Here is a 16,382-nt window from a genome sequence, read left to right as displayed (position 1 = left end):
TGTATTTTAATTTATTTGAAATTTTTAATTAAGCTCTTCTAATTTTTTTTGAATTTCTCATTAATCTCACAAAATTTTAATTAAACCCTCAATTTTTTCTTTTGAAAAAATATTATTAAACTCTTAAATATTTGAAAATTTTTTCTTTCCATTTTTATTTTGATAACCTTTTTATCAAAAACAACACTTTAATTTTTTATTTCTTAAAAAAATATTAAAATAAATATTTTCATATTTCATTGCTTGATTTTTTAATCCTTCATTTATACATATACAATATTTATCATTTTTATTTATCCTCTAAATTTTATATTCATTTAGCTTTATTGAGATTATTTAAATCAAATTAGATAAATTAATTGATCGAATCGAGAATCAATTAGGATACCAATTCAAAAAAGTAATTAGATCAATAGATTTAGAAATTGATATAAATCAATTAATTCAAACACAAACCAAATTTTTAATATTTTATAAATTTTTAATAATTTATTTAATTTAATTAAATAAACTGGTGATATAATTGATTCAATCACCCATGGAATTTTAAAATTTTTGACTCTAATTATATGTACCAAAATAAATAAATAAATCAATGAATATGCTAGAAAGATATTTCCCTTCGCAGCATTGCGCGGGTAAAAGAAATATCTTGAGTTATATAATATTCTAGAATATCAGGTAAAGCCATATTTTCCTTATATAAAAAAATCATTTTTTATGTTCATAATATAAAATCAACCTTGCTGTTATTTTAATTCCTTAATACATATTTCAGGACATCAGATTTTGACGAATTTGGTTTTGTACTTAGTAAAACCCATAGCTAATTTCGTTTTTATTTTTATTAATTTATTCCCTCTTTTGCTGAAAAACACGTGACCCGAACTTCCATTCTTGGGGTTTTCAAGTCAAAAATTTCCTCGTTTCGTTTGCTTAGGAGGAAATTTTTGATTTGATGTGAAATGGGTTTTTGTTGATTTTAATGGAAAACGAAAACCCATTAACGTATTCTGTGTTTTTGCTGTGAATCGATCTGGTTTTTTTGGTGGAATTCAAGTGCTAATCTCATGGGGAGTTTTCTAACTGGGTTTGCTTTGCCTTTGCTGCTTCTTACAGGTATGCTTTGTTTCTTAATACTCTTTACTTTTAATTTCATCCCTTATAAATTTATATAAAGACTCCGGGTTTCTTTCTTTTTTGCTTCATTCCCCCCCCTTTTTTTTAATTAGAAATTCATTTAGTGGTGTTGGTTGTCTGTTGGAATCTACTTTACATATGCATTGTTTGAGCTATGTCTTAAAGTGCTCGCGTTTATCTGTATAATTTGAGCTATGCTATGTCCCATAGAGAAATAACGAAATCCGAATTCCATAAGGGAGTGTCTTAGGAAGTTGAGGAGAGTCTAAATGACCCTTTTTTTTTATCATCCAAGCTGCTGTTTAAGAGTAGGGATTTTGTTTACTGCTCATGAGTTCATGATGGGAACACTAGTCTTTGCATTTATATGCAACCTTCTGTTCTTTTCATATATTGTTTGGAAAATTCACTTTGAGGGGGTCATTCTTGAACTAGACCAGTATCAATTGTAAGTTTCAAGTTTTTGAGACTGTAAAAATCTAATTCCTGGGTACCTGAACCTAGTTTAAAATTAGCTTGTGACACAGGACATCATCCAGTCTTTGTTATTTTGGAACCTGAAAGGTGAGAAGGGTAGAAGGGATTTTGCAGTTAAAAGTCACTTGAAAAGCGAAAACTTCATTGGTATTCTTTTTGGTGAGAGACAGGTTGGTTTGTTAATGAGCTTTGAGGCACGGTTTTAGCAGAGTGCCATAGAGTGTTAATTTTAAATTTTATAAGTTGAGAGACCTGTAAATTGATAACTTACAGAATGCTCTACATAGAAGACTCCCAGCAAGAAAAATTCTCTACTGACGTTGAGATCATTTATTCTTTTATGAGTTACTGTTTGAAACTGCATTTTTTTTGTTGTGTGTATGCATATACAAATACATATATGCTCTGCCATCAATTAATTAATAGTTTTTACCTGTTCTGTCTTTCTTGAAGCTTCATTGCTCAATTGGAGTTTGATCTCTCATGTTGATTTGATCGCTTTCCTTCTCATTCAGTATACTGCACCTAAAATAGGTAAGTGATGAAGATTTTCTGGTAAATTTTTGCTTTATCTTTGCAGTTCTGTAGTTCTAATTTTCCATAATTCAGCAGGGTCTCAGTTGTTCATTGTTTTTTCTTACTACTTTTATCTTGTTGGTGCTTTAGATTTTGCTGTACGTATCTAATGAACTTTGCTAAGTGCTTATTGTAGAATTCAGCAGTCTTTAATGTTACATAACCCCGAGTCTATAAGAAAATTAGAAGAGGGGTTTATGATATTTCTTGACTTCTTGCATTTTTTATAAGTTTAACTTCTTTTTCTGATTATTGTTATTTTAATGGTTTTATTTGAAGTTGTTTTCATTTCTTATAAAGTAACATGGGATTACTTTCTTATAGGATTTCGTTTCAGGAGGAAATATTTGTTACTGTGGCCTGTTATCATCTTTTCCCTACTTGTTTTTCTTTCACAAGTTGCATATCTTGTTATATGGGCTGTTGGAGGCTATAAACAGAGTGTAGGAGATGCTTGGTGGCTCAAGCTAATTGGTTTTATGATGTAAGGATATATTTTGTTTTCTTTAATTCTTCTGTTCCTTCAGTCTCTGCATATTTTGACAGTTTGTCCATTTGGCTATGCTTTTGCAGAATCCAGTCTTGGAGATCTCCCACTGTGATCTATTTCTTGGTTACACAACTTCTAGTGCTAGTAGTTGCATTGCTTGATATACATGTGAACAGATTCGGTCTTGTTCCGTGGCGGTATACTTGTTGGGGTCATTTCTTGACAACAGTTGAACAATTAGGTTTGTAAGTATTTCCTTATTTTTCTAATTTTTTTTTATGTAGTGATATTGTTGCACTATGTACTCTCCCCACCCAAAACAGGATCCATTTAGCAATCCTATATGCATGTTTTAGGATTAACTTATTGCATGCAGAGGATATGAACTAGAGATGATTTTATTCACTTTGTTAAATGAATTAAATCAAGTTCAACACTCTTCCCCCAATTGTCCCTCTTCTAAAGCAGCAGTGAAGCCTTATTATTCTCTTCTCATTTTGTGTCAATGATAGCACATGTTTTACTAGTGGAATATTTCTGTTGTGATCTTTGGGGCCTTGTGGATTGGAGGTGAAAATATTGATCTCTGTAGCCTACTTAAAGCTTATAAGTTAGCTACTAGAACTTCTAAAGCATTATTTTGCCTCATATTCAATTTAGAGTTCTTGTCAATCTAGTCAAGGGTTTTCATGTGGTAACAGAACAGACAGTTGAGTTTTCTCTGCAAACAAATGCTTTGTATTTCGTGCAGTATAGCTCTACTGTGAGTTGTATCCTTGCCAACTTAGTAATATCCAATGTATGCACAGACTGCATTAATAACATATAATGTGTATGCCTGGTAGTTTGCTATTTCGCTGGTTAGCCAACTGAAATGATCGCGTTGCTTATCTGCATTGCAGTCAGCTTTATTACTTTTATATATAAATTTCAATTCCCATTAAGTCTATGCTGTTGACAATAAGTTGGTACTTTTGTTGGCCTCGGACACTATAGAAAAAGAAAGAAAAGTTAAAACTATCTTAAACATTTCTCTCTTAATCTTTATTCTGCTTCAGCTTCTGAACTTAAAATTTTAATTGAGTTTTTTTAATTTACTTGTTACCTCAGGTAGTCATGTTTAAATTGAAACTGATATAAAATTATTTCCATTGTTTATTTCATGAAAGGTTCCCATCTTAAAGTTGCTTCCTGTTTGCTTCTACCTGCTATTCAGCTGGTTGTGGGAATTAGCCATCCCTCGTGGATTTCTCTGCCATTTTTCATTGGAAGCTGCATTGGGCTAGTGGATTGGTCTTTGACTAGCAATTTTCTAGGACTATTCAGGTGATTTCTTCTTGACTCTTTGTACATTGTTCTATTTCATTTTCTTTGTCAATGAATTTGATTTTATCATTGGTTAATGTTTTTAGTAGCTTATGTTCTGTTTCTTTTTTGTCAAGGTTGTGGAAGGCTCTCCAGTTTTATGCAGGCTTCAGCATTTTCATGCTTTATGTGTATCAACTCCCTATAGAGTTCTCAAGTATGTTACAGTGGATAGCTGATTTTGTTGGTCTATTCAAAATATGTTCAACATCTGAGTGGACTGAAATTTGCTCTTCTGTTTCTCTTGTACTTTTTTACATCATGGTATGTACTAGTTTTATTACTATACGTCTGATTCTGTTTAAAGATTTTAGCTGAACCTTTAAATGAAATGCAAGACACTCTTCCCTCTTCCTAGAATCTTATATTATGAAATTGACTTCATTTGAGTCTTTCCTGTGTCTGACATTTGTCCATCTAATAAGTCTTTTCCCCATATTACTAATTTAAGATGGTTTGAAGTGTTTTCTTTCTATAAGAAAATTTTCCCGGACAGATATGAACTATTTAGTTGCAAACTAAACTTTGGAGATTGATGACATTTTTTCCATTCTGGATGCAATTTTTATTCAATTTGCTCAGTGAAATTGCAGTTGAAAATTTGAGAGCTTCCTAGTTGGAAACCGCATATTTATATAATATATGTTCTTAATAGTTTTGAACAAGTTAAATTAATTATAAAGAAATAATATAATTGAGAACAAGATTAGAGCAGCTCTATGTATATGCTTAGTACATGTATTTATGGTCGTCTTAAGTTTTGTTTAGTAATACCTGAAGTTTTGGATTACTTGTAAGACATAATATGACAATATTTTGAAAATATCTTATTTATTTATGTGTTGTGTTCTTTTTGTTTTTAAAATATTTCTGTACTGCTTTCGTCTTGGTGTCTATTTCTTCTATTTAAATATTCTGTCTTGTACTGCAGCTATCCTATGTCAAATGTGATTTGGAGGAAATGGATTTTATCATGTCCACGCGGGAAAGTAGCTTGACAGAGCAACTACTTCCATCAAAGCATTCATTCTTCATTCGTGAATCAAGGTAACATACCTATTTATATTATTTCTGATTCTTCCCTTGTTATATGCTTTTAAATCTTAAAAAGAGGCAAAATATTATACACACCATAAATTGCAAACTCTAGGATACTTGATTTATCCATGGATTTAATTCATTTCTTGCACCTATAAGCTGGAAATAGTTTATCCAAATAACTATTTGTACTGCTATATCCTGGAAATTTCTCTTATTCTTAACCCATGTGTATTTATCTACACTTTACTATTTTGATCATGCTTTTCTATGTTTAATAGAGCTATCCTGAAAGAAAGCAGTAGTGAGAGGATACCGAACATGATCAAATTACTGATTCAATTTGCTCCTTTGCAGAATTATTTTAATTACGAGCACTCATTTTAATTAACTTTTTCTTTTCACCATCATGTTTGTTTTGGATCTGGCACACTGTATAAGATGTTCATGTATCATTTATGCTTCTGCTTTTATTTTCTAGAAAACAAAAGGGTCCATTCTTTAACTGATAGGTTATTTTGAGTTCTGTAATGAGTTATTCTAATTCTCCAGATCTGGTGTAAGGCATACCAATGTTTTACTACGAGGGACAGCTTTCCGGACTTTTACCATCAACTTTTTCACTTACTGTTTTCCAGTATGATTGCTACCTTTTACTAAATGTTTCTATAATCTTATGGGTCTTTTCTCTAATTTTATCAATATTAAGATATATATGTAAATTGTCTGTGGAAATTTTGACAGGTATCCTTGTTTGCTCTTTCCTTTTGGAGTTTCCACTTTGCAAGTATATGTGCTTTTGGGCTACTTGCATATGTTGGCTACATTGTGTATGCTTTTCCTTCCCTGTTCCGTTTGCACCGGTTAAATGGGCTTCTCCTTGTCTTCATTCTTTTGTGGGCTGTAAGCACCTATATATTCAATGTGGCATTTGCTTTCTTGAATAGGAATTTTGGGAAGGTACTCCTCTCTTTTGCAAATTCATCATTTCATAAATTTAAATGGTTCAGATTTCTTTTTTGTTATGTTTTCATCAACATATGGGCTCATGCAGGATATGGAAATTTGGGAAATGGTTGGGTTTTGGCATTATCCCATACCTGGATTTTTTTTGCTTGCACAATTTTGTCTTGGAATTTTGGTTGCTTTGGGGAATCTTGTAAATAATTCTGTTTTCCTCTATTTATCTGATGAGGACGCTATATCATCGAACAACTCTGCTGTGGAAGGTATGAATTATATATTCTGAGTGCTACAGACTTCTTTCTTGGCATCTGCATTTTGAGGACTGTCATCAGGTCGGCTTTGGAATATATCTTTAGAAATCCTGAGAAGGTATATATTTCTAGGATTGTGCATTTAGCGAGTTAGATTTCTATCTTACAACAGTGAGCTTGAAGAGTTAGTTTTTTATTTTAAGATATCTTTAAGATTTAATTTTGATTTTCTGTCTTCTGACAGCACATAAAACTGATTATTTTCTCGTATATCTACTACTCTGGCATTGCTTTAGACTGCTTCTCTTATCTATTTTAAGATCATTTACGGATATTGAGTACAAAAGGGTGGTAATTTTACTTTTTAATCTATATAATTGCTTCTTCGTGTCCTTTGTTTGCAGTGGATGGAGAGACCAAGGTGTTCATTGTGGCTACAATTGCATGGGGACTGCGCAAATGTTCTCGAGCTATCATGCTTGCACTGATATTTATCATAGCAATGAAACCCGGATTAATCCATGCTGTCTATTGTATGTTCTATTAAACCTTGTTGGCTTTAGTTCTTAGTTAAGTATAATTATAAATTTTCCTTTAGCATAAGGATTTTTGTCCAATGTTCTTGTACAATTCACATAAGCAAGTGCAAATTTGTATTATTACTGCAAGTTTATCCATAGCAGTTTCTAATTGGCTTTATGTGTTTCTCCTCTGCTTCAGTGGTTTTCTTTTTGATCTATCTTTTGAGCCACAACATCAGCAGAAAGATTCGCCAGTCTCTGATTCTTCTTTGTGAAGCTCACTTTGCATTGTTGTACCTTCTTCAGATCGATTTGATCTCTAATGCTTTGGAGCAAAAAGGCTCCATTGTTTTGGAAATCATGTCGCAGTTGGGTATGTATTTGCTTTGGGTTATCTAATTTCATTTATATGTCATGATTATGGCTATTAATGAACTACCCTGGCCCTGGAAAGAGAAAGAAACTAAACAATCTTCTCTGAATTGATGTAGGTCTCCATAAACATAACAGTTCATTGAACTTTCTGGAAATAGCTTTGCTTGCGTGCTTCTGTGCAGTCCATAACCATGGGTTTGAGATGCTATTTTCATTCTCAGCAATTGTGCAGCACACCCCTAGCCCTCCTGTTGGATTTAGCATCTTGAGAGCTGGTCTGAACAAGTCTGTCCTCTTGTCAGTCTATGCATCTCCAAGTGCCTCCTACTACCATGATAATCCTTCTTATGGTATAATCTCTATGCATGTCAAAATTTCTGTCCAAATTTGGCTGTTAAAATTGAAAAAGAAAATACCTATAAAAAAAGTTTGGTTTTCCACTATTAATTGCAAATGCTAAAATTATTTTGATAGGTAGTCCTATATTTTAGCTTATTTTATATGAATGTCGAAATGTTATGTTCATCAGGTATGGGAAACTTGGTAGTAAAATTGACTGTTTTTATGTCTGTACTTGCATTCTAAGTAGAGAACCGTTTAATAAATTTCATGCCTTACATTTTATTCAAATATTATAGCAAACTAAACCTAGAACAAGTTGGTATCATCCTGCTATGATGTGCAGGCTTTATGGATCTAGTGTAAATACTTTTTGATTATTTTATAGCTGGTTCTTAGCCTGACCTTAGGCCACAATGAGATGTCTGCTTTCTGATGAATTTGGACTTCTAGGAATGTTCAAGATAGCTGTCTCTAGGCCATTTTGTTTATTATAATATTTTGTTTCTGTCTATCAATATTTCCATTACTGCTTCTACCTCTAAACTTCTATTGACAGCATTTTTTTACTTGTTTGTTTTAATGTTATTCAGAGAGAAGGATAGCATCATTCCTTAGCGAAATTGGGCAGAAGTTTTTATCAATATATCGATCATGTGGAACCTACATTGCTTTGCTGACTATTCTTCTCACAGTATACATGGTGACACCCAACTATATATCATTTGGATACATCTTTCTTCTCCTTGTTTGGATTATTGGAAGACAACTTGTTGAGAGAACTAAAAGGCGCCTATGGTTTCCATTAAAAATATATGCAATTATGGTGTTCATTATTATCTATAGCTTAAGCAGTTTTACCAGCTTTAAGATTTGGCTCTCTGGGTTTATAAATCTCTATTTTTATTTGGGTTATGATCCTGAAGCTTCATTGTTGGATAATATTTGGCAATCTCTAGCTGTTCTAATTGTGATGCAACTTTATAGCTATGAAAGGAGGCAGAGCAAGTACAACAGAACTTACCATCCCAATCCTTTAGGTTCTGGGATACTTGGCTTTGCCAAGCGGTTTCTGATTTGGCACAGCCAGAAGGTCCTGTTTGTCTCATTATTCTATGCATCTTTATCTCCAATTTGTGCTTTTGGATTCTTGTATCTACTTGGCCTTGTCATATGTTCAACATTACCTAAAGCTTCTCAAATCCCATCCAAATCATTCTTAGTTTATACGGGATTTCTGGTTACATCAGAGTATCTTTTTCAGATGTGGGGTAAACAAGCTGAAATGTTTCCAGGGCAAAAGCATTCTGATTTGTCGCTCTTTTTGGGTATTCGTGCATATGAGCCAGGATTTTGGGGTATAGAATCAGGCTTGAGAGGAAAGGTTCTGGTAATTGCTGCATGCATCCTTCAGTACAATGTCTTCCGTTGGTTGGATAATATGCCAAGTGGTATTTCCAAGAAACGCAAATGGGAAGAGCCCTGTCCTTTATTTTTACCAGCAGAGGATAACTACACCAATGGCTACATGTCTAATGGGGAAGATAAGCCATCTTCTAGTGTTGGGACAGAACCTATAAGACAAGACAGAGCAGCAAGCAATTCATGGTCATCTTTGAGCAGTGCTTTTTCTCAAGCACCTCATCATGGGTCCTCCAAAGCAGCAGGAGGTTCTGAGGTTAATGGTGTGAGAAAATTTTCATTTGGATATTTCTGGGGAAGCACCAAGGAGAGTCATAAGTGGAACAAGAAGCGAATCCTTGCATTAAGGAAAGAGAGATTTGAAACACAGAAGGCTCTCTTAAAAATATATTTGAAATTCTGGATAGAGAACATGTTTAGCCTTTATGGCCTGGAGATTAACATGATTGCTTTGCTTCTCGCAAGTTTTGCTTTGTTGAATGCCATCTCTATGCTATATATTGCAGTGCTTGCTGTTTGTATTCTTTTGAATCGGCAGATTATTCGTAAATTATGGCCAGTTCTTGTCTTCTTGTTTGCTTCTGTTCTCATCCTCGAGTATTTTGCCATTTGGAAGAGTATGTTCCCTCTGAATCAAAATAAGCCAAGTCAGTCTGAAATCTGTTGCCATGACTGCTGGAAAAGCTCGGCTTCATATTTTCAGTATTGCAGGAGCTGTTGGCTGGGTATTAATCTCTGGATCTGCTTATTGCTTAAATAGGGCAGATAAGCACTGCACAAATTATTATACTTTGCTTTTGACTGGCAGAAGAAAATTGACTTAATGATTCTTATTTTAGCATTATCATCTATGTTACTTTGCCATGTTTTATCCTTTTTCTTTCTACAAGAAGTCTGGTATCTTTGACACGGGCATTTGAACAATTTTAGACTGTTTTCTAACTTAGCTTAAATTAGCTTATGCTTGGAAGAGTTTGTCTATTCCTGTCAGTGGTTCATAGTTATCTATCAATTCATTATTTAATTTTGGCCTATGATGGAGGTTCAAACTAATCTGCTGTTAATTTCTCCTTTTCCTGCAGGACTGATCATTGATGATCCCCGAATGCTTATTAGCTATTTCTTGGTCTTTCTTCTGGCATGTTTTAAGCTTCGTGCAGATCACTTGTCTGATTTCTCAGGTTCATCAACATATCGGCAAATGTTGTCTCAACGTGAAAATTCATTTGTTTGGCGAGATCTCTCTTTTGAAACCAAAAGCATGTGGACCTTTCTTGACTATGTAAGGCTTTATTGTTATTGCCATCTATTGGACTTGGTCCTTGTATTGATTTTGATTACTGGAACTCTTGAGTATGATATTCTGCACCTGGGTTATCTTGCTTTTGCTCTTGTTTTTTTCCGGATGAGGCTTGAAATTCTCAAGAAAAAGAATAAAATATTCAAGTTCTTGCGTATCTACAACTTTGTGGTGATCGTTCTTTCTCTTGCCTATCAATCACCTTTCGTGGGGAGTTTAGTTCTGGAAAGTGCAATACTGTGAGCTACATATATGAAGTCATTGGATTTTACAAGTATGACTATGGGTTTCGAATTACTGCCAGATCCGCACTTGTTGAGATTGTGATATTTATGTTGGTATCACTTCAGTCATATATGTTTTCCTCCCACGAGTCTGATTATGTGTCACGATACCTTGAAGCGGAGCAAATTGGTGCCATTGTACGTGAGCAAGAGAAAAAAGCTGCTTGGAAAACTGCACAGTTGCAACAGATTCGTGAAGCTGAGGAGAAGAAACATCAACGCAACTTGCAAGTGGAGAAGATGAAATCTGAGATGCTTAACTTGCAAATAAAGCTCCATAGCATGAATTCTGTTGCAACTTTTGGTGATGTCTCTCCTGACGATGAAGGCCTGCGGAGGAGGAGGACTTCTCTTACTTCAAGTAGGGATGTTGGGCCTCTTGACAAAGAGGAAAGCTCTCTTTGGAAGCAAGAACAAGTTGATAAACAAGATTCAGTGTTCCCCCCTGAAACACACACATATGCTGCTTATATGAAAGCAGAAAATCCTGAAGTTGTGGAATCTCCAAAGAATTCAATGGAATATGCACCTTGTGAGATCACTGAAATTGAATCTGATGCTGATAGTGCTTTTTTAGATTCAGAGAGAAGTAGGAAAAACCAAGCAAAGGAGCATCCTTTGATTTCTGCAGTACACCTCCTCGGTGATGGCGTTTCCCAGGTACAGTCTATTGGAAATCAGGCAGTTAATAACCTTGTAAATTTCTTAAACATTGCACCAGAAGATTCCGATATGAATGAGCACTCATCTGGTGAGGATGAGGCCTTTGATGAGATGGAGGGCCAAAAGATGCAGAATATCCATTTGAACCGTTCATCTTCTCTGCAATCTGATAAAAGTTCTGATGCTACGAGTTTGCAGCTGGGGCGGATCTTTCGGCATATATGGTCCCAGATGTGGTCTAATATCGATGTTGTGTGCTACTGTTTGTTTATCCTTGTCTTTCTATGGAACTTCAGTTTGCTATCTATGGTGTATCTTGCAGCTCTTTTCTTGTATGCTCTATGTGTGAATACAGGTCCAACTTATATCTTCTGGGTTGTCATGCTGATTTACACGGAAGTTTATATGTTGCTTCAGTATCTGTATCAAATTGTAATCCAGCATTGTGGATTGAGTATCATGTCAGACCTGCTCCGTGAAATAGGATTTCCTGCTCGTGAAATCAAATCGTCATTTGTTGTGAGTTCGTTGCCTCTATTTCTTGTGTACTTATTTACCCTCTTACAAAGCTCTATAAGTGCAAAAGATGGTGAATGGGTGCCCTCTACTGACTATAACTCCCATAGGAGTTCTCTTTGTAGAAAAGAGGTTCTTGTGAACTATAGCTGGAGTGAAAGGGTATCAGAGTTGTTCCAATTTGTAATAAATACGGCGAAACTGGTAATTAGAAGCTTCTTCTGGTACTGGAAATCATTGATACAGGGAGCGGAAACTCCTCCTTACTTTATTCAAGTTTCGGTGGATGTTCATTTGTGGCCAGAGGATGGGATTCAGCCAGAAAAGGTTGAGTCTGGAATGAACCAACTGCTTAGGCTAGTTCATGATGAGAGATGTACTCAAACAATCCCCAGTAATTGTCCATTTGCTAGTAGGGTCCAGGTTCAAAGCATTGAAAGAAGTCGAGAAAGCCCAAATGTGGCTGTGATTGTTTTTGAGGTGGTGTATGCATCTCCCTTGACAGGATGTACCTCAGCAGATTGGTACAAGTCACTAACTCCAGCAGCTGATGTGGCGAAAGAAATTCTTGAGGCACAGCGTGCTGGGCTTGTTGAAGCAACGGGATTCCCATACCAAATACTCTCTGTAATTGGTGGTGGAAAAAGGGAATTTGATCTGTATGCTTACATATTTGTTGCTGATCTGACTGTGTTTTTCCTAGTTGCAATGTTCTACCAGTCTGTCATAAAGAACAAGAGTGAATTTCTTGATGTTTATCAGCTAGAAGATCAATTTCCTATAGAATATGTAACTATCTTGATTGTAAGTTTATTTCTTATTTCTCTTCTTAACTTTGCTCGACTATTTCTAATGGCTTAGTTGTCATTTCTTCGCATTCTTACTTGGGCTACTATAGGCTTGATATGCTGTGATCTAATCCTAACTGGGTCATATTCTTTTTTGCAGATCATTTTTTTCTTGATTGTTGTTGATCGAATACTTTATCTCTGTTCATTTGCAACAGCAAAAGTTGTTTTCTACCTTTTCAATTTTGTTCTCTTCACATATTCGATTACACAGTATGCTTGGCGAATGGAACCTTCCGACCAGCATGCTGCACGGCTAGTACTGCGTGCTATATTTCTTGCTAAAGCAGTTTCTCTAGCACTTCAGGCTGTACAAATCCGACATGGAATTCCCCATAAAAGCACCTTGTTTCGACAGTTTTTGACCAGTGAGGTCTCACGAATTAATTACTTAGGCTATAGACTTTATCGGGCTCTACCATTTCTTTATGAATTACGATGTGTACTTGACTGGTCATGCACAACAACATCTTTGACCATGTATGACTGGCTCAAAGTAAGTCCAGAGTTTCTTTTATTATTATTATTATTTATAAAGAATAGTTGTTTTGATTTTCAGTAAGCAGGGATTCTTTGATTGAATTGTTTCTTGTTGATTTTTAGAACTAACATGTCACTTTTTTCCTTAGCTGGAAGACATAAATGCAAGCCTGTACCTCGTCAAATGCGATGCTTTGTTGAATAGAGCTCAGCACAAACAAGGAGAAAAGCAAAAAAAAATGACCAAGTGCTGCAATGGGATATGTCTGTTCTTTATCTTAATTTGTGTTATCTGGGCTCCTATGCTGGTAAGAGACTTCATAACCGTTAACCAGATCTACTATTTGCACAATATGTTTTTCGATGTCTAGTACTTATTACCTAAAAACCATTTGAGAAACTTTTCTCAGAAGGGATTCCATTTGATTATTGGCATTTTGTTATTCTTTCTCATTCCTGGTATGCTAGGACCTGTGTCCTTCGTAATTTTCCATGTGGATAGTGAGTCATGTGCATGCAAATACTAGGTGTCCAGGACCACTGAATATGTAAAACAAACACTTGAGTTGGCAACTTTCTGCTTGAAGCATTATAAAACAACTCCTTGTTCTTGGATGTATGTGCCACTAATATCTTGTGTGCATGTATTTTTGTCGGGAAATGGGGTTTTGTAATTTGTAGATTGCTATTGTGAAAATGAGGAAAATGTATATCGTTACTTGTGGGCCTGCAGGCATCGTTAATGTTTTTACCATAAGTCATGTACACCTATGGATATCTAGGTATATTGTTACTTGTGATCAGGTGGAAGAAGCATTCTATAACTCGATCCATCAATAACTTTGTTTTGCTTTGGTTCTGCCAGATGTACAGCAGTGGCAATCCGACAAATATTGCAAACCCCATCAAAGATGCAACTTTTCAAATAGACATCAGTACCATTGGTGGAAGGTTGACCTTGTATCATACTACCCTCTGTGAAAAGATCCCATGGGATAAGCTCAATTCCGATGCTAATCTAGATCCCCTAAATTATTTGGACACCTACAATAAGAATGATGTACAATTGATATGCTGCCAAGCAGATGCGAGTACTTTGTGGCTCGTTCCCAACGTCGTTCAGAGAAGATTTATTCAGTCCCTTGACTGGGATATGGACATGGGTATCACATCTACTTGGCTGCTTTCAAGGGATCGGCCAAAAGGCAAGGAAGTTGTGAAATATGAAAAACCTCAAGATCCTAAGGATCTTCCCGATCGATCTGATGTTCAAAAGGTTTTCAATGGCTCTGCAAATGGCTTTAGGGTATACAATCTTTATTCAAGATACTTCCGTGTTACCGGTTCTGGTGAAGTCAGAACTTTTGAGCAAGAGGTATATAGCACTTTTCATTCGGGTTTTGTTTTCATGATACATTGTTAACTTCTGTTTTCTATTATTGCCATTGATAATATATCATTGACTTGAAACCAAATTCTACAGGTAAATTCAGTCAGTTCAGTGAGTGCAGATCTTGTTATCAATCGAGCAACTTTCGAGTGGTGGTCCTTCCATATTATCAATTCATCTGATATGGTTCACTGTGGAGGTTTCACAGGACCAATGGCCATTGTAGTATCCGAAGAAACTCCACCACGTCAGTTCTCGAAAACTATTTTTTGTTGTATATTTATTTCGATAGTAACTTTTTATGATTTTTTTTGTCGTCGTGATTAATATTGCAATACTGCAACAGAGGGTATTCTTGGAGACACACTAAGCAAATTCAGCATTTGGGGTCTCTACATAACTTTTGTACTAGCTGTTGGCCGGTTTATCAGGCTTCAATGCTCCGACCTAAGAATGAGAATACCGTATGAAAACCTGCCTTCCTGTGACAGGTAATATATATACACGTACATATATATATGCATCCTTATAAGAAAATTTTATGGTAGAATTCCTTATGCCGAAGGCTAAAGGACGAAAGCATGGAGAACATTTACATTCATTTCTTATTTCACCTACACCCGTTTATCCGGTTTTGATGTAGGTTGATAGCCATTTGTGAGGATATATATGCTGCGAGAGCAGAGGGTGAGCTTGGAGTCGAAGAGGTCCTTTACTGGACCCTAGTGAAGATTTACAGATCACCGCACATGCTACTTGAGTACACTAAACCTGACTAGTCACCATCACTGATGCACTTTCGGTTGCAAGAGTTTTCACAGGTATTCACGAAACAAGCTGAGTAAAACATACGGACATACGGAATCAATCAAATATTGGTTTGTGCTTCTTCTTCGGTGGCCAAGAAGCTTTATGGTGGTCATAGTCTCTTCGATTACCATGTTGGAGAAAATGCTAAATGCTACACTGCTCTAAACATGAACAAAACAGCCATGAAATGGAACTTCAATTCAGGGTCTTGCTATATTTGAACTTTGTCCTTCACGGTTGGTCTAAAAGAAAAGCACCATTGCTTAATATTAAAGAGTAGAAATGGTTTCTTGGGAGGGATTGTGTACATAATTTGTACTATATCAGTTTAAAAACAACAAAAGAAAAATATATGTTGAAAGGGAGTATATTCTTTTGTAACATCTGCCTATTTTTAATACAAGGATGATCTATTCATACATATAGATGATATATATATATATTTCCACTTGATAGAATGGGGATACCTTGGCAAATAGCATTTTCCTTTTTTCCTTTAAACTATATTTTTTGAATAATCCTTTGAACTATGTCTATATGTATATGAATTGACCTTACTAAGAAGTGACTAAGAGGCACATATATATATAATATACAATGAATTGACCCAATTATAAAAATCTCAATAATTGTTGTCAAAGTGCTAATGCAATAACGGGTGAATAGGTAAAACATGGCCCATGTGGAACATGCTCTGTGTGAACATTTGTTGAGTTTTGAGGTTTAATATTTTGTCCACAAAAAAAAAAATAAAAAATTGTAGTGTACAATCTATATGAGAATAATGTTTGGGTGATTGTGTGTTGTGGAGTTTGTCGCTTGAGTTTTGTGGTGGCTTGTTTTCTTTTTATCTGTTGGGTGATTTGTGATTTATTTTTAGAGGAATTCGATTATGTTTGGGATTCTATTACATTTGTTGTTTCAAGTTAAAAGATGTTTTTACTGCCACGAGAGCAAGGAACTGTTTAAAAAAAAAAAAAACTCACCGCTGAAAGTGTTATTGATTGAAAAAATCGTCATAACTTGTTAGGATCTCTTGTTTGTTTTTATTGTTTTAAATTTCGGTGGGAAGACTTTTTCAAGAATTAATTTATTAGCTTTTTGGGGCTTTGTCTAGTACAACTGTTCATT

General features: G+C 35.1%; 1 protein-coding gene across 1 annotated transcript; it reads left to right on the top strand.

The window, feature by feature from the left end:
- Positions 1-739: 739 nt before the first annotated feature.
- On the top strand, positions 740-15,672 carry LOC107941286 (piezo-type mechanosensitive ion channel homolog). Its single transcript, XM_016874844.2, is given in 22 exon segments — positions 740-1,119; positions 2,071-2,151; positions 2,518-2,677; positions 2,767-2,924; positions 3,853-4,009; positions 4,126-4,312; positions 4,980-5,095; positions 5,639-5,723; positions 5,831-6,046; positions 6,141-6,315; positions 6,708-6,836; positions 7,024-7,197; positions 7,316-7,549; positions 8,132-9,685; positions 10,043-10,471; positions 10,474-12,527; positions 12,672-13,067; positions 13,201-13,359; positions 13,917-14,426; positions 14,535-14,688; positions 14,788-14,932; positions 15,085-15,672. Coding segments are annotated over 22 exon segments (7,458 nt in total). The 5' UTR covers positions 740-1,070; the 3' UTR covers positions 15,221-15,672.
- The last annotated feature ends 710 nt before the right edge of the window (positions 15,673-16,382 follow it).

Source organism: Gossypium hirsutum, chromosome A08 (assembly GCF_007990345.1).
Source record: "Gossypium hirsutum isolate 1008001.06 chromosome A08, Gossypium_hirsutum_v2.1, whole genome shotgun sequence".
Classification (NCBI taxonomy): domain Eukaryota; kingdom Viridiplantae; phylum Streptophyta; class Magnoliopsida; order Malvales; family Malvaceae; genus Gossypium; species Gossypium hirsutum.
The sequence above is the reverse complement of the archived record's forward strand: the minus strand, read 5'-3'. Positions and strand labels throughout refer to the sequence as shown.